The 20,505-nt window shown below is 31.3% G+C and overlaps 1 protein-coding gene across 1 annotated transcript; it reads right to left on the minus strand.

Annotated features, from left to right (window-relative positions):
- Positions 1-1,861: 1,861 nt before the first annotated feature.
- LOC143079769 (uncharacterized) lies at positions 1,862-15,995 on the minus strand. Its single transcript, XM_076255349.1, has 3 exons — positions 15,880-15,995; positions 4,434-6,106; positions 1,862-2,836 (listed from the first exon to the last, which is right to left on the minus strand). Exons 2-3 carry the CDS (start codon positions 6,074-6,076, stop codon positions 1,891-1,893), a joined length of 2,589 nt encoding a protein of 862 aa, XP_076111464.1. The 5' UTR covers positions 6,077-6,106; positions 15,880-15,995; the 3' UTR covers positions 1,862-1,890.
- Positions 15,996-20,505: the final 4,510 nt, after the last annotated feature.

Here is a 20,505-nt window from a genome sequence, read left to right on the forward strand (position 1 = left end):
AGTTAGATTCGGCATATCAAAGAACCCCAATTATTCAATTTTCGATGAAATTGAACCCTTTGGGCCCCTTATTCCTAAACTGTTGGGACCAAAACTCCCAAAATCAAACCCAACCTTCCTTTTATGGTCATAAACCTTGTGTTTAAATTTCATAGATTCCTATTTACTTATACTAAAGTTCTGGTGCAAAAACCAAGAATAATGCTTATTTGGGCCCCTTTTGGCCCCTAATTCCTAAACTGTTGTGACAACAACTCCCAAAATCAATCCCAACCTTCCTTTTGTAGTCATAAACTTTGTGTTTACATTTCATTGATTTCTATTCACTTATACTAAAGTTATTGTGCGAAAACCAAGAATAATGCTCATTTTGGCCCTTTTTTGGCTCCTAATTCCTAAACTGTTGGAATCAAACATCCCAAAATCAATCCCAACCTTCCTTTTGTGGTCATAAACCTTGTGTTAAAATTTCATAGATTTCTATTTACTTAAACTAAAGTTATAGTGCGAAAACCAAGAAAATGCTTATTTGGGCCCTTTTTGGCCCCTTATTCCTAAAATATTGGAAACAAAACTCCCAAAATCAATCCCAACCTTCTTTTATGGTCATAAACCTTGTGTTAAAATTTCATAGATTTCTATTCACTTTTACTAAAGTTAGAGTGCGAAAACTAAAAGTATTCGGACGACGACGACGACGACGACGACGACGCCAACATCATACCAATATACGACCAAAAAATTTTCAATTTTTGCGGTCGTATAAAAATGACAATATATCGAGAAAATGTATCGGATGCCCTTAATTAACCATTATATTAGCGCACAAAAATCATCATACGTTTGTGCACAGCTTTTGAAAACATTTGCGCGCATTTATTTGATATACATCTAGGTAAACTCGAGAAAATACCACACCAAATATGAAATGACAAATGTAACCACACAAGAGACATATTCTTCGGTCTACAATATGTTTTAACTCTTCGCGTTTTTTTTGTTTTTTTTTTTGTGTCTCATTGCGAGGATGAACAATAATTTAATTTATAATTAAAGTGTTTTAAATTGCATTTTCAAAGTACTAGTATGGTTATCCAGACCAAACATCCCACTGGAGTTTCTAGTATAAACAGTAGCAGCGTACATTTGTATATATAAATAGTGATAAATTAAGTATTTATAACATCTATATCATGTACAATAGCCATTTTTCAAAACATGATTTGCAATTAGCTATAGAAACCACATATGTAATTATATTTTTGACAATTAATCTCCTGACGATTTCTGTACAATTTAAATCAGACAAAATTTTTAATCGAATCTGAACATAAATCTGTCGAGAGTCATATCAAAATAGTTTCAAAATTGTTTACAAGTAAATAAATAAGATATGGCGACATAATTTCATTATCGACAGAGTTTTCAATTAATACAGAAAATAGGAATCATATTTCAATGTAAACAACACGTTTTTCTGCATTAACATTTGTGCATTACGGCAGTATATATAACTATAGATTATCGGTTGTCATTTCAACGAGATAAAATTTCTCGCTTGAGCCGGTATCCGAAAGTGAAAAAAAAGTAATTGAGTTAAGATGACCAATGATAACCTGTTTATCGCTATTTTACACATGACAATGTAACAAGTTAGGTAAAAACTTACTCCATTCAGAATTCCCATAATAAATAAGACATTAAACGTGAATTACTCTAAAATGATATTTCAACTTAAGGGTTTAAGAATACACGTACTGTTTCAAAAAAAATATATATATAAAAAAGAAGATGTGGTATGATAGCCCATGAAACATACATTCAAGAGAGACCAAATGACACAGAAATTAACAACTAATAGAACATTTCAATATTTATTTTCATTTTTGATTAGGAAGCTGCTTCAGACAAAGAACCATTAGTTTCAAACACAATACCATCTTTTACAATACAACTGATTTGAGCCAGGTCTTCGATAGTTGCAGTAGAAACTAAGTTGACAATTTCACCTTGTGATGTCATAATAACCTGTTGTTCATTAGCTTGATTGTTTCCTTCCTCGTCAACAGATTCAGTCACATCATCAAATGACAAAGCCTGAACTGGTATCTCTGATATTTGATTAACTTGTTCCAAAACCACTTCACTGCCATTGCTGTGAAAATGATTTTGAACAGGAACATGGAATGATATTGAATGATTTGTGACCCCATCTTTAGGAGGTGCTGTTGTAACAGAGATTTGAATGCCATTTATAATCTGAATAGAAGAGCACTCAGTATCAGACGTGGTATTTTGTGCTATGGCATTCAGAGCATATGTGATTAGCTGACTGGATGAAATATTAGAAGAACCTAAGTCTTCATAACTTGAAATTTTTGCAAAATCATCTGCACTTATTTGAGTTTCACCTGATTCCAAAGTTTGCACCTGCATTTGAAGATTAAGTGGTGTCCTATCTTGATCTAATTCGGCAGATTTTTGTTGTATTTCTATAATGTCCTGAAGTTGAATACCATTTTCATTCATAATCTGCATGGTGCTTTGATCATGAATAGTATTAGAGATATGTTCTTTTTCCTGAATTAACCCGTTTTCATGGTCTTTGATATGATTTAAAAAGAACTGTTCATTCACTGTTCTGTACGTGCATTCGTTACAACAGAAAACTCCTGCAGCATTTGGATGTTTGTTTTTCATGTGCATTTTGATTGAGATTGCTTGTATACACGTGTATGGGCAGTAATTACACCTGTAAGGTCTTTGTCCTGTGTGTCTCATAGAGTGTCGTCTGAGAGAATTATGGTCACCAGTGGCAAAAGAGCAGACTTCACACCTGAAAAAATACATTACAGTTAGTATATATGAATATCAGTATATATTTAAATATCAACAAAATATTAAAAAAAAACATGAATAATATCCGTACTTTCAGACAGTACAGTTGTCTATCGCTAGTATAATCTTTATTTGCAAAATATGCCCTTGCCCCAAAATATATTTTCTTGCCTGGTTTTGGCAAAAGTTTTCAATTTTTCTACAGAACTCCTCTAGATCTATGTACAGATTTTTTTAAGGCCTTTACATAAGGGCCCCGGGGAATTGTTAATAAGCAATTATTGTACATCTAAAATGGTATTAAATAACTTAATTTTTAGGATGATAAAAATATAAAAATTTCATCCTCAAATACATGTAAACATATAAATTTATATGAAACGAAAATATGTGATACATGTATGTGACATGAATAGTTGAAGTATAACAGCTGTCACAGTTCCAATCTTTTAATATTGTTATATTTTTTTTGTATATACATGTACTAATGATATGCTGTAAAAGAAAAAGAAGGAACATGATTTATTTTTCAAGTATTTAGCCTAATAACTGCCCTAGTCCTATATCATGTAAATATATAAGCAGCTACCCAAGATAAGTTGGTTTTCTCATCAAGGAAATGGAAGAAAGCCCTAAAAATTCTAGTTTAAACCCTAAACAGAGTCAAACTATATACATGTATAGCTACATTTACTATGTGCTAAAATGACCAAGAACAGTGGAAAATCATTTGCCAGGTAATGTATTCCTGCAAGTACAGTGTGCTACCAATTTTTGATGATACTGAACAGCCTAGGAAAACCCAGACCAGAGTTCCTCCCAATAAAATACCTACTTTTTTAACTTTGTATTCCTGAAGGCAGTACAGTGAAAGTTGTCTCATTCGAAAACATACCACATCGTTTTATTTTTTATAGTATTTTGAAAATAACAGACATATTAGGTGTCAATTTAAATTAATGTCCATGAAGTTTAGTTTTATGTCAAAAATACTATTTGAGACAAGCTTCAGTGAACTGCATAAACTTGTATGAGTATTAAAGACAGATTTTATACATGTATCTGTATATATATAATAGCAATATTAATGTTCTTTTATATTCAAAAGGTAATAAATAAAATATATGACTTATATACAATTTATATACATAACATTAAATAGATATTGGAAGATGTGGTATGAGTCTCAATGACAATGAATGAGACAACTCTCCATCCAAGTGACAATTTATAAAAGTAAACCATTATAGGTCAAGGTACTGCCTTCAACACCGAGCCTTGGCTCACACCGCAAGCTATAAAGGGCCCAAAAAATTACTAGTGTTAAACCAAGTATATATATTTTTAAACTATACCAAGAGAGACAACTCAACCACACAAATTAGTAACCTGTACAAATAATAGTAACAGAGAGAGAACATCTTTAAAGAAATAAAATACTGACCCTTGCATTTTGTATGACCAGTGAAGAAAAAAAATCATAATTCTAATTATAAACTGCTGGTAGACTATATAAACTATACAATCAGGGTTTCAGACAAAATATCACCATTGAAGGATTCAAGTATTCTCATGATTCTGTTGATGTTACTTACTTAAAAGGTTTTTCTTTGGTGTGTGTTCTTTCATGTAATAGTAACATAGCTTTCCTCGATGATGCATATCCACAATACATGCATTTGTATGGTTTAATTTGGCTGTGGACACCCTCAATATGTTTTAACAAACATTTCTGGTTGGCAAAGATCCTCTTACATGTATCACATTGCCTTTTCCCTTTAGACTTTTCATTATTTTGGTCATCTGTTGAGTGAATAAGTTGGTGGTTTTTCATCTGACTATACTGACGGAAACCTTTACCACATACATCACATGTGTAAGGTTTTTCTTCGCTATGGATTTCTTGATGGATCATTAATTTACTAAAGGCATCAGTTCTAAAGTCATGACAAATATCACATTCTAAAAGGTCTGTGTCAACTTTATGTGCTTTCCATAAATGAAAGCGAATCAATCTCCAATTTTGAAATTGATGTGAACAGTGTGGACAAAGGAAGGAAGTTCCACTGTCAGCATGGCATTTTTGATGAATATCTAAACTTTCTTTTGTTTTAAACTTAGCGTAACAACCAACCACAGAACATTTTTCATCATACTTGTCTGTAACTGGCTGCATTTTCATTGTTTTTGGCAGGTGTGTATAACTTCTTTTATCCTTATCAATGTCTATGTGTTTACGTTTTGGCAGGTAATAATCGTCTTTTAATGCTTTTGGCCTTCTTATCTTCCTACGTGAACGACTACCTATATAATAATCATCTTTGTCTTCTTCCCAATCAGAATCAGATAGTGGTTGGATTGTTATTGTTTCATTTTCAGCGGCAGGGACAGTTTCCGATTTTTTCTTCCTGCCTGGTTTTTTACCTGTATTTTCCACCTGAGTTCCTACACTTATTTTGATGTTACCAACAGTTGGATCTTCAATCTGAATATTATGGTCCTCCACCATATGAGATTTACAGTCTTCAATACTATTATAACCAATGCTGCATTGACCACATAGGAACAACTCTTTTGTTATAGGTGGAGTTGATTTTGGCGAGTTTGCTGATTCATATGATTGTACTTCTAAGGTGAAATCTGTCTGATTGTTATCATTTGTTTGTGTACTTCCATCACAGTTGACATCACAATTTGTTTCAGACAAGTTTTCCACCAAGCATGTGTCAACTTTCTCCTCATTACCAATTGTCTGGTTTCCAATGGAAATAATGTTGAAAGTAGAACTCTCTGTATTATCATCACCAGTAAAATTTGCCACTTGTTCATCTAATTGATCTACTGTTACTAATGTCACACTGTCATGTGACTGAAGTGAAGCAGAGGCTGATGTCTGATCAACAATAGTATCTAGCACACCAAAGTTTGTAGCAGCAGACTGTTCAGATATGACCTTGACCTTACTATCTGATTGTGGAATTTGCTGAATTTGTACACAACCGGTTTCCATGTCAACCGTAAGAGTAGAATTGATTGGTATTTTTCTGTTGTTGATTTGTATAGTTTCTGTTTTTGGTTTAATGGGCTGTTGAATATGAATCTGTTTAACGTGTTCACTTATTCCTTCAGGCGCTGAGCTTGTAAAACTGCAAAACCTACATTTGTAAGTAGTGACAACATCCATGTAATCCTCTATATCCAAATTGTTGGTGTCCTGCATAATGTTGATGGCCTCCATTTTCTTTTTGGTTGTTGATCAGTTAAAATCCTAAAACAGAAATATTTTAAAATGTACTACTTCTACAAAATTCAAATCTAAAATGAATTGCCTAGCTGTACCCATTCAATATTTATCAGAGGGATGGGACAATGCATTCTTAATATTGTTTCATTTAAAAAGTTGATGTCAAACTTTTAAATTCTGCAAAAAAATACAAAATGTGCTTGTTAATTCCATATATTATTTTTTAAATCCAGTATGAATATACATGTATAGATTTGATTTTTTTATCTGAAGTGCAGCCTGATACAAATTGTAACACTATATACATATAACCATCACAATTACTTAAGTAATAGTATTCTATATCAGCCAACCATTATTAAAGGCTAATGAAGAGCTAACAATATGCATAAAAGTCATAAACATATGAAGAAATATTAACCATACCATTAAATGTAATAAATTTATATTTATTCTGAAATCTGAGGTCTTTTTTCAATTTGAAACTGTTTAATGTATCTCTTTTTTAAAAGTCTCTGTTCTATTAACCAATTGCATACGTGATAGTTTTCAATGTTCAAAGCAGAATTATCAATCAAAAGTAGCAATGTCTGTAATATATCATAACTTGTGTAGTCATGTATATATATATTTGGAAAACATTGAAAAGGAGGAGTTGTTTCCCCTTTTCAAGAGCAAAATATATGATTGATTCACATCTACATATACATCAAAATATTTGTCATTTATTGTGCTGGATTTAGTCTGCATAGATTGTTACGATTTAGTCTGCATAGATTGTTTCATCTATCAATGTCAAATTGAATTCAGAACATAGTATAGATACATTTGTAAGACTAAAACATGTGAAACTCATCAATGATCTTTTCTTAAAATGACTGTTTATTATATTGCTAATCAATGGATTATCTCCCCTTTCTAATTTTCAGAATTTCTTTAATACAGCCTAACAGGTACCATAATTATATCCTGCTTGCATTGGTTCTTGAAATATAATAGAAATACTTGTAGGTGTAATACCACCAAATCATGGTACGTCACATCCAGTTGTATACGAAAGTAGGTCTAAAAAAATATTCCCTTGAATTTGACAGTTATAGGTAATTAATCCTACATTTTATTTCAGTAAAAACATTTCTGTGTCATAAACATGTGTCTTGGGTATTTCAAAACACCCATTATTTTTTATTTGGGATTTCTATAGAAAATTTTGTAATCTTGAGGTTACATGGTGACTAAACCTTGTACACAGATAAAATAAGGGGAGAAATTTGATTGGTTAACTTCCAATAATGGTTGTTTTCTTATATGCAATGAAATGTTATATGAAATTTTTTCTATAGTACTGGACAGGATAAAACTTTACTCATGCCAAATATTTCTTTATTTGAAATAAAGATAAATTTTCACATTTTTTTGAAAAGTGCAAATTTAACAAAGACTAATAGGGGAAAATCAATGGTGGTATTACACCTAATATGGGAAGCTGTACATGCACCTTTGACCTTGTGAGTAATCTCATGTGTTAAAATTTCTAGCTATTTAAGTGAAATATTACAAAAAATGAAATATTCTGAGTGGATCGAGTCTCCAAAACACATTTTATGAGAAAATTGTCTTTATATAGGACTCTACCATGAATATTCAGTTGATAGTCTCTTTTTTTTTTTTTGGGGGGGGGGGGGACTTTTTCTCCTTATTTCTTATATTCTGCTATGATAGAACATTATCCTAGAAAATATTTAAATAAATATATAGTTATAAGTAGATGAAATTATTTCTAATGCTGTAACAACAAATTATTCACTAAAAGAGAAGCCTTTTATGTCCCTGTCTGGAACGCTGCGTAAATAAAAATTTTTACGTAAGGACTTATTGAAACCTCCTTGGAGACAGTAAACTTTTATATAGATTATTCATTCTACTAAAATGCTTCAATTACTCATTTCTTATAACATTTCTACCATAAATGAGTGAAAGTTACCCCATTATTTTTATTTATTGGCCTGAAAAGTTGAAATTTTGAGGAAATAAGAGGTATAAATTGACCAAAAGAGACCTTATAAAGAAGACAAAGAGGTCCATTAGTGGTATTTATCTCCCTAAAATCATCTTGTGTGTCATATTTAACTGTTTGTAGGCAGATAAGATAGATATTTGATCATTTATTGGTCCACACTTTATTCTATCTTGATGCGGCTTGGTTTGGATTTGTCGAAGAAATTTGCTTGAATCGTCTTTCATTATACTAGATTTTTCTCAAACTATTGAACAGATTATGACAAAACTTGACAGAAATGCTTGAAATAACCAGTATAACAAAGAAAAAAGTTACATTCAGTTTATTGAACAATAATGTCTTCTTAGGTGTAATACCACCAAATCATGGTACGTCACATCCGGTTGTATACGAAAGTAGGTCTAAAAAAATATTCCCTTGAATTTGACAGTTATAGGTAATTAATCCTACATTTTATTTCAGTAAAAACATTTCTGTGTCATAAACATATGTCTTGGGTATTTCAAAACACCATTATTTTTTATTTGGGATTTCTATAGAAAATTTTGTAATCTTGAGGTTACATGGTGACTAAACCTTGTACACAGATAAAATAAGGGGAGAAATTTGATTGGTTAACTTAAAATGATGGTTATTTTCTTATATATGCAATGAAATGTTATGTGAAATTTTTTCTATAGTACTGGACAGGATAAAACTTTACTCATGCCAAGTATTTCTTTATTTGAAACAAAGATAAATTCTGCACATTTTTTTTGAAAAGTGCAAATTTAACAAAGACTAATAGGGGAAAATCAATGGTGGTATTACACCTGCATACTTTAAGACTGGTATTTGAATTTTTTTTGGAACAAAACATAGCTAAATAAATTGATCCCATATCTGTTTTTAATATTAATAAAAAATATCATCCATACTATAAAATTATCTATTATTGAATCTTGTTATAAAGGACAGCCTAGCAATGGTATATTATTTAAAGTAGAACATTTAATTTACTTTTTTTCAGAACATGTGCTCTTGGAATTATTCTGTCATTTTGAAATTAGTAAATATAAGTCAGTATGCAAATCTATTACCATAGTTATTTTATATGTTTAAGCATTTATCAGAAGCTATATACTGAATATAGCAAACAAGAATAATTTTACACTCTTTAATACATGGGAGATAACTCCATTCATGAGAAAATTGTTGGTTGATCAAAGTTTTCAAATGTTGTGTTTTCGGGTTACATTGTAAATGTACATGGATTAAATTAGGTGCCATCAAATTATTTCTAAAAATGTTTGTGTTTTCATGTTATATGATTAAATATTTTAACCAGATGCTCCGCTGGGTGCAGCTTTATACGACTGTAGAATTTGAACCCTGAACAGTTGGGGCAAGTATGGACACAACATTCAAGCTTGATACAGCTCTGAATTTTGATTGTGATTAAATAGTTGACACAACACAGGTTTCTGACACATAATGAATGTGGTCTAAGAACTTAAACTAAACCAGATGCTCCGCAGGGCGCAGCTTTATACGACCGCAGAGGTTGAACCCTGAACGGTTGGGGCAAGTATGGACACAACTTTCAAGCTGGATTCAGCTCTAAATTTGGACTCTGATTAAATAGTTGACACAGCATAGGTTTCTGACACAGAATGAATGTGGTCTAATGAACTTAAAATGTTTATTTTGCCTTTGAGCAATTCACTATGCTGTTGAATATTAATCCTCTCAAAAAAATTTAAGAAATAGCAATAACTACTCATTTAAATACATCATAAAATATTAAAATGTAAAAAAAGTGCTTGTTATCACTGAATGGTAAAGATTGTTTAATTTATCAGTTGGTAGTAAAAGTGAATATACATTGTATATTGTATAAAACAATGATTTAAGTTGATTCAACTACTATTCTGGACAAAGAAAGATAACTCCAATCAATTGAAAATTTCTTGCTATTGCACAATATTGTGCAATTAGATATTTCTTGCTATTGCGCAATACTGTGCAATTGAAAATATTTGCTATTGCACAATACTGTGTAATTGAAGATTTCTTGCTATTGCTTAATACTGTGTAATTGAAAATTTCTTGCTATTGCACAATACTGTGCAATTGAAGATTTCTTGCTATTGCTGAATACTCTGCAATTGAAAATTTCTTGCTATTGCACAATACTTAATATAATAATTTTAGATCCTGATTTGGACCAACTTGAAAACTGGGCCCATAATCAAAAATCTAAGTACATGTTTAGATTCAGCATATCAAAGAAGCCCAAGAATTCAATTTTTGTTAAAATCAAGCTAAGTTTAATTTTGGATCCTTTGGACCTTTTTGTTGACCAATTTGAAAACGAGACCAAAAATTAAGAATCTACATACACAGTTAGAATCGGCATATCAAAGAACCCCAATTATTCAATTTTTGATGAAATCAAACAAAGTTTAATTTTGGACCCCGATTTGGAACAACTTGAAAACTGGGCCAATAATCAAAAATCTAAGTACATTTTTAGATTCAGCATATCAAAGAACCCCATGGATTCAATTTTTGTCAAAATCAAACAAAGTTTAATTTTGGACCCTTTGGACCTTAATGTAGACCAATTTGAAAACTGGACCAAAATTTTATGGTCATAAACCTTGTGTTTAAATTTCATAGATTTCTATTTACTTATACTAAAGTTATGGTGCAAAAACCAAGAAAAATGCTTATTTGGGCCCCTTTTTGGCCCCTAATTCCTAAACTGTTCGGACCTCAACTCCCAAAATCAATCCCAACCTTCCTTTTGTGGTCATAAACCTTGTGTTTAAATTTCATTGATTTCTATTTACTTTTACTAAAGTTATTGTGCGAAAACCAAGAATAATGCTTACTTGGGCCTTTTTTTTTGCCCCCTAATTCCTGAACTGTTGAAACCAAAACTCCCAAAATCAATCCCAACCTTCCTTCTGTGGTCATTAACCTTGTGTCAAAATTTCATAAATTTCTATTTACTTAAACTAAAGTTATAGTGCGAAAACCAAGAAAATGCTTATTTGGGCCCTTTTTGGTCCCAAAATTCCTAAAATGTTGGGATCAAAGCTCCCAAAACCAATCCCAACCTTCTTTTTGTGGTCATAAACCTTGTGTTAAAATTTCATAGATTTCTATTCACTTTTACTAAAGTTAGAGTGCGAAAACTAAAAGTATTCGGACGACGACGACGCAGGACGACGACACCAACGTGATAGCAATATACGACGAAAAATGAAATTTTTTGCGGTCGTATAAAAACATTAAATTTTAAATTGAACATTACCTATTGTGGTCCAATATCCAAAATCTAAATACATGGTTAGATTCAGCATATCAAAGAACCCCAAGAATTCAATTTTTGATGAAATCAAATAAAGTTCAATTTTGGACCCTTTAGACCTCAATGTGGACCAATCTGATAACCGGGCCAAAACATCAAAAATCTAAATACATGGTTAGATTAAGCATATCTCAAAGAACCCCATATATACAATTTTTATTGAAATCAAACAAAGTTTAATTTTGGACCGCAATTTGGACCAACTTGAAAACTGGGCCTATAATAAAAAATCTAAATACAGGTTTAGATTCAGAATATCAAAGAACTCCAAAGATTCAGTTTTTGTTGATATCAAACAAAGTTTAATTTTGGACCATGATTTGGACCAACTTGAAAACTGGGCCCATAATAAAATTATAAGTACATGTTTAGATTCAGCATATCAAAAAACCCCAAGAATTTAATTTTTGTTGAAATCAAACAAAGTTTAATTTTGGACCCCAATTTTGACCACATTGCAAACTGGGCCAATCATCAAAAATCTAAGTACATGTTTAATAGATTGAGCATATCAAAGAACCCCAAGATTTCAATTTTTGTTAAAATCAAACTTAGTTTAATTTTGGACCCTTTGGACCTTAATGTAGACCAATTTGAAAATGGGACCAAAAATTAAGAATCTACATACACAGTTAGATTCGGCATATCAAAGAACCCCAATTATTCAATTTTTGATGAATTCAAACAAAGTTTAATTTTGGACCCTTTGGGCCCTTATTCCTAAACTTACTGTTGGGACCAAAACTCCCAAAATTAATCCCAACCTTCCTTTTATGGTCATAAACCTTGTGTTTAAATTTCATAGATTTCTATTTACTTATACTTAAGAAGTTCAGTTATGGTGCGAAAACCAAGAAAAATGCTTATTTGGGCCCCTTTTTGGCCCCTAATTCCTAAACTATTGGGACCTCAACTCCCAAAATCAATCCCAACCTTCCTTTTGTGTTCATAAACCTTGTTTAAATTTCATAGATTTCTATTCACTTATACTAAAGTTATAGTTCGAAAACCAAGAAAATGTTTATTTGGGCCCTTTTTAGCCCCTAATTCCCAAACTGTTGGACCAAAACTTCCAAAATCAATCCCAACCTTCCTTTTATGGTCATAAACCTTGTGTTTAAATTTCATAGATTTCTATTCACTTATACTAAAGTTATAGTGTGAAAACCAAAAATCTTCAGACGCCGACAACGACGACGACTACAACGCCAAAGTGATACCAAGTGATACCAATATACGACCAAAAAATTTTCAATTTTTGCGGTCGTATAAAAATGAAAATCATTACTTTTGTTTTTATTATATATATATATATATTTTTTATGTACCTGCATAAGAAACATCTTATACATGGACAAAATTTATAGAAAATTGTTTTTCTATTTAAAAAAGTTCTGGCCCATCCACTATGCATATTAAAAAAGAGATTTCACCCATCCAAACATTTACACAAAAAAAGTGCTTTTCCTGTGCAATTTTGCACAGGCCCATCCAATAAAATTAGTCACTGTTAAATTCTCATGATACATTTGTAAAGAAGATCTTCAATAGTCCATTTTAACTCAGTTGAAAAGACTTGTAACACATTGAACATGTTGAATACATATACATAATATATCATGTATATAGATTGCAACTGAACTAGTTTTTTTTTGTAGTTATTCCATTTAGATTTTTTTTGATTTTTTTGTTGTTGTTGTAACACATTCTAACCATGGATAAAAGTCAGAATTTGTATCTTTGATGTACTGATACAGATGAATACTGTACATTCTGAATTTAATGGGAATATTTATTTAACCCTTTCCTCCATGGATACTTTTTTTTTTAAATACTTCATTTGCATAGGATTTTTTTAATAAAAAAAAATCATTAGGTTTAAAGTATTTTAATACATTGTGAAAACAAATATTTCATTAATGAAATTTAAGTCATAGATTCTCATGAATATCCTTTTTATATCAGTTACAAATTTTATTAAGTCTGATAAAGTTTTTTCGTAGGTGAGACCTTTCAACAGAGGCACTACACAGGCGTCAAAAGGCGTCATTATGGAGTACAGGGGGTGGCGTCAAAAGGTGTCATTATGGAGGAAAGGGTTAATTTATTTATTTATTTATGAAATGCACATTTATATTGCAACTCCTTGAGTGTCGCAATAATAGAACTCACATTCAAATATATGATAAAAATATATCATGTACATCGTAACATGTAAAAAGAAGTTTTTCTTTTGATCGCAATAATTAAACTTGCATTTTTGTTAATTCTTAAAAAATCACAATATTAAATGATATGCAATAGTTTCTGAATTCACAGTAGATTCTATTGAAGCATGTACATCCTTGGTTTAACCCTCTAATTCATGTTAAGATGTTGAGTCTTCTCCCCTTTTCAAAAGACATATTGTTTTTAGAAATGAAGAGACTTTATTCAATGGCATGTCATTTTGATTCTACATAAAGAACAATAAAATTAAGTTTGTTTGATAGCTCTAGTGGACAATGAAATCAGTTTTATATATTTATGTAAAAAATGCTACATACTTAGCCTTACCTGTTCAAAAAAGTAACACTAGTTATAACTGGTCAATCAATGAATCAAATCATGTGATGGCTATCAAAAAGATGACTTAAAAACAGACTTGACTTGTTGTTTAAAAGTTAAGAAAATGCTTTAGCTGTATTTACAATGGCTAAAAAAGAAGTCCTTACCATAATAAAGGCATTAACAAATGTAAAATTATGCATGAAGTCATTTTTTATTTACATGATTTGCTGATTATTTTTTTATGTTTATAGTCTTTATCAATTAGGCATATGCAGTTTTCTGAAAAAAATGCATAAAAGGGTAAAAAAAAATATCATCATTTAAGGGCAGTCACTCCAATAAACACAGGAGTCATTTAATGATTTGAGGGAAAATTGACTTGTAGGTACATTTGTACTAATCTTCATATATTGAAATTGAACAATTTTGCCCAATCAGATTTTCTTTCTAAAATTGTTACAAATTTCATGTTCCCCTCAAAAATGTTGTCATTACCTCAACATTATGCACATTTAACTGTACATAATGTCTAATAGTCATAATTGTGTTCAAAACTATTATAAGGGGTAAAAAAAAAAATAGTAAAAATTTAACTTGTCATAGAATAAATAATTAATTTTGGCTGATACATGTATTGCTTATTGACGTTTAATTCATACAATGTAGGTGCACAAATATAATAATAATTCCTATTCTTGTTCAGGTATTTCAAGATATAATTTGGTTAACTGCACTAGAAATTAACAAAAAAAAAAACTAAATAGGGAAGATACCACTGTAATTTACTATCATTTAACCAAAAGTTATCTATCATGTGGAATTTAACACTATAAATTAATTTGTATATCAAAATGTCTGGTCCAATAAAAATGTAAAATGAATGTTAATTGGCAGGCCAAATTTTTTGTAAAACTTGTATTTCCAATTTTTTTTCACTTTGATCACTTTTTCATTCAAATTTAACCAGGGATTTGTATAGTGATTTAACATATGTTCTATGAGGGTCTGGTGGTAAAAGGGGGAGGTCTTTTATTTCTGTTTTTATTTTCCCCCATTTTTTAATTTTTTTTATCTTTATCCTCTAGTCTTTATATTTTAGCACATTATTCTCTAGGATAATATTATTTTAGGCCTATGTTATTGTTTTCTGAATTCATTAAATCTTTGCCTTTTATATTGCAGATTTTGTTTATTATTCTCTTTTGACTTTTCTGTAAACCTCTTTTAAGAGTGTTATTGTTAGCAATGATTGTAAAACCTGTGGAAGCGGAACCGTTACTTTTAGGGCCTTTTGAATATTAATTTTGCGGACCTCCATCTACACTTTTATGACAATAAAATCTTGTCAACCTTCAAGCTCAGTGCGATTCCAAATAATTATAACGTCTGTCAAGGCTATTTTAATTTTTTTCTGGGACACCTTCTAGTCCAAATAATTATGACGTCTTGAAAGGCTATTATAATTTTTTTCTTTGACGCCTTACTTCGACCGTCAAAGAAAAAAATTATAATAGCCTTTCAAGACGTCATAATTATTTGGACTAGGACACCTTCCAACCCCTTTTTTCTTTCTCCTCTCCACTGAAATTGAATGTTTAAAATGTTCGACAATAATGAAAGCGTGTAATGTTCTCGTAGCTACGACATAATTAACGATACAACACGCCGTTATTGATATTTTATAAAGATAGAGAAATAAAATTCAAATAATGTAGAGAAACCGAGAAGGTACTGGAACGCAAACATAGGATAAATTTGACCCAACACCGGTTGTCTATTCTCTACACCATTTTACCCACTTTTTTGTTTAAGTGTGAATTTTGAAAATAGTATGAATGCAGTGTATATTCTCAATACACAATAATTTACCTTAGATGTTTTCATATCAATTTAAATTATTAATTCATTCGGTCAAGTCAATACTTTTTAAGGTTTAACTTCATGGCTACATCCATCAATGACGTATTTGTTACATGTAATTTGATTGGTTCTTATATTGCATTTGTATTTGACTCCTTTAATGGGAGCACTACCTGTGCGGGAACCACTTGGTTAACACCCTAGTAATATGTTGACTGGTTAAAATTGCCATCCCTTTTCTTGTCTAATATAATATTTTATTGGCACAAACGCATTTACAATAAATGGTAATGACCGAATGGATAAACAATTTAATTGCTATACATGGTAGTAAAATACAAACAATTATATACATATGTGAATAAACGATTAAAGGTATATGAAAATCTATTACAATAGATTACTTCTTCACAGTGTGGGAACGGAACTGTACGGTTTTCTACTAATTTGGTCATTCGGGAGACTGTCAAGCGGGGCTCCGACATTTGCAAAATAACAAGTTGTTTGATGGAAACTTTGATGAACTCTTATGTTGCTATATAACGTTTCTGCTTCAAATTTTGATAGCTAAAACATTCTTTATGTAAATGTGAACCATTAAAATAATAAGAAAGATATATGCATCCAAACGTTTTCCTTAGAATGGTGGAGCTCCGTGTAAAACGATCAAAATTGTCACACAACAGCGATCAAAAATGACAAATAAACATCGAAAAATCAATGTTTGCTATCTGAATTTTCACATGTACCTTTTCTAATATATAGTCTTACCTGTCTGAAAGTTTCAAAGTCATTGTCCCATTAGAAATCTAAATATATTAATTTTCTCCATGTCGGATATTTTTTATTGACTGTACAATCGCTTGCAAGTTTACTGTAATATCACTCGGAGCCTTTATGTACAATCGCTTGGAGCTTTTTGTTTCATCGTTTGGCCAACTAGACTACTCCGAAAGGAGGGTAACCTACTTTACCTTGTTATGACTTCACGGTTCAGCTAGCAAGCAAGCTAGTCAAAGGTATTGCCTTTTTCCTACACACTCATTGCATTTTGCTGTAATAGTTTCTAGTGGCACATGACTAGTTATAACTCTTAAGTAGATAATGCTAACTACTATCTCTTCTGCCACATTCATGATCAGTTTATGTTTTCCATGATACTTTTTCCATATAAATATTTATTAAAACTACTGCAATCCAATACAATATATGTCTGGCATGATTTTTCTCTCCTTTTTCTGTTACGATTAATAACAGTTAATTATTTGGTATTGTTTTCATTTTTTTTTAAACCTCATTTACACACTCAAAAGTGTTAATGAATTTTTGAAGCTTTTATTTGAATGGATGCAGCCTGCATTAGCTGGGAGAGGGAGTTTTGGTGGTTGAAACCCCATTTTCCGATTTTTTTTTCATTTTGTGGACGTATCAGGGTGTTCCGTGGTTCGGATTCCCCTTATGCAGAACCCCATCTGGTCTGATATCGTCAATGATAGTATGATGATCCGATCATTCATCTGATTTTTTTATATTTTGGTCTTGTGCTGTGCTAGTTTTGGGGAGAAATAAGCGCACACAGACATTTTTAACCCCGCAAAATTCTTTATGTACCTGTTTCAAGTCAAGAGTTCGTAGTTCAGTGCATGGTTGTCGTTGGTTCATGTCTGTCATATATATGTTTTTCGTAAATTGATTTATTATGAATTAAGCTGTCAGTTAAATTAAAGGTATTGATTCTTATTTTTCATGTCGGGAACTTTTATAGCCGACTATAATTGCTTAAATCCATTTATTTTTTGAATTTTGACAATCATATCACATCTCCTAATTTTTATATTGAGAATATAAATGTGGTTTGATAAAAATGTTGTTCTCACTAAAAAAAACAACTGTTTCGTTCGTTTGTCGGATGCTATAGTTGGGAACATTGAAAAGTTTCTGAATCGTGACATTGATATAAAAAAAAAATCATGTTGAAGGATTTTGTGTTTTCTCTGTCTTTCAGATAACAGGTCCTCTCCCATCCTTGATAAAATTTAATTTTACTGGAGCTTTTTCTACCAGTAGCTACAGCTTGTAATAAACAGACATCTCATTACAAATTATACCACATCTTCTTATTTTAATATCATGTTTATTGACATATACGTGTATTTTCTTGGATCAATGGTTAGCTACCACCATTCCACATTCGAATTCCTTGTTATAGTAACCAAATTAAAAAGTGTTGGGTATGTGTAAATACACCATAGGAGGAGCTAAATTTCACGAGAAAGCTGTGGGTCTACACATAGCCAATCACTTTTTTATTTGGTAAATTACATGTGTCAAAGTTAACAACTGATATCACAGGAAAGAAAATGTGTTACATTGTAGTTTCTGGCTAAAAGTGTGAGATATCTTACATACACCACATGACCATTTTCAATCTTCTGGTAAACCAATCAGAGGGTCGATATGGAACTTTGGTGTATGTGTCGATACCCTCACACTTTTTCAATGGAAAATCAAACAAACTATAGTACATATCAATTTACAATATCCCGATCCAGTGATGAAAAATTCTTTGTTGTATATTGTTCAAATATGTATTATTATTATTTTTTAAATTGCTGGTAAATAATATGTTAAGTAAAATTCAAAATATGCTAATTACCTTTCCAAAGAATCTAGTACCCTTTTCGGTATATATAAATATTTATTTTGTACGAGGATTATTTTCATTTTCATTTTAGATTAGATTCTTAACATATTTTGTACTGTCCTTTTCTTTTCGTCTTGTATACTTATCCAGTGGTTGTGTGTTTATGTGTGACATATTTGTTTTTCGTTCATTTTTTGTACATAAATAAGCCGTTAGTTTTCTCGTTTTACATTGTTATTTCGGGGCATTTTATAGCTGACTATGCGGTATGGGCTTTGAAATTTGTTGACGACCGTACGGTGACCTATAGTTGGTAATTTCTGTGTCATTTTGGTCTCTTGTGGAGAGTTGTCTCTTTGACAATCATACCACACCTTCTTTTTTATATCTATTGTACACATTTTGTTTTTGTCTCTGATATAGTCACCTTAAAAGGGTTCCTTGATAGAATCTTAATTGTCAAAATGATTGGTTTTATGCTTATTTTCACTTCAAATACCATAGATGAATTTGATAGGACAGCAAGAAACAACCAATGCGATGCAATTTTATAAATTTGGCCAAGCAATTCTACAGGAAAGCTCCAAGCGATTGTACAGGAAGGCTCCGAGTGATATTACAGTAAACTTGCAAGCGATTGTACAGTCAATAAAAATATCCGACATGGAGAAAATGAATATATTTAGATTTCTACTGGGACGATGGCTTTGAAACTTTCAGACAGGTAAGACTATATATTAGAAAAGGTACATGTGAAAATTCAGGTAGCAAACATTGATTTTCGATGTTTATTTGACATTTTTGATCGCTGTTGTGTGACAGTTTTGATCGTTTTACACGGAGCTCCACCATTCTAAGGAAAACGTTTGGATGCATATACCTTTCTTATTATTTTATTGGTTCATATTTATATATAGAATGTTTTAGCTATCAAAACTTGAAGCAGAAACGTTATATAGCAACATAAGAGTTCGTCAAAGTTTCCATCAAACAACTTGTTATTTTGCAAATGTCGAGCACCGCTTGACAGTCTCCCGAATGACCAAATTAGTAGAAAACCGTACAGTTCCGTTCCCACACTGTGTTCTTGCGTTTGTTTGTTACGAAAGAGGAAGATAATTTTAGTGCCGTATACAGATGTATTATTAAGTATAAGATTTATTTATTTTTTATCGCACAATGTGGGTATACTTTTTCCTGTAATTTTGAACATTTTTAATACAAAAGACTCTCTACTACTGGTGTAACCTCGATCTGTAGTGTAGCAGCATGTGCTGTTCATTTTTAATTTCGCCACTTTTACAGATTTCAGGCACAAATTCTTTGATCTCTGGGCATGTTTAATATCTTCCTCTTTCAATGGCACGGTTATGAGCACTAACTCTTAATTTACATAATGATGATCGATCTGATCTATTCTTTAAAGCATCAACATAACCTGCCCGTTCACCGTCATTTTGTAAACACTCTGGAAAAATGTTAATTTTGGAGATGCTGAAATATTTGCATGTTGTTCCTGAAAACCCTGGTTAATTAGCCTTTGTTTTATAAAACCAAACAGGGGTTTAATAGTAAGGTTATCATTTGACAAATAAGATAAATCCAAGTTTTGAATAATAATATTTAACCTTTTAACCCATGGGTCAGTTGCTTTTTTTTTGTAGCATTATATAAGTTGGTGAACTAAACTTCCTTCTGAAGTGATTATATAGTCCCAGAATTTAATGCTAGATAACATTATCCTATTTTTCAATGGCAGTCTTGCAAGTTCGGAACGACATGCATCATTCGAGGCCTTACAGTGTACTCCCAAGATTTCTTTAAAGGGGTACTATAGCTGTCAAATTCATGATCACCGATTTGACTAAAACTCTCATATTTGATTTATAACAATGTAAAACATTTATCCAAACTATCAAAAGTCTAAAATAAACAGTTTACAGAGCATGGGGTAGATAATATATAGGAAAAATTCGTTTCGTGATAAGGGA

Source organism: Mytilus galloprovincialis, chromosome 6 (genome assembly GCF_965363235.1).
Source record: "Mytilus galloprovincialis chromosome 6, xbMytGall1.hap1.1, whole genome shotgun sequence".
Lineage (NCBI taxonomy): Eukaryota > Metazoa > Mollusca > Bivalvia > Mytilida > Mytilidae > Mytilus > Mytilus galloprovincialis.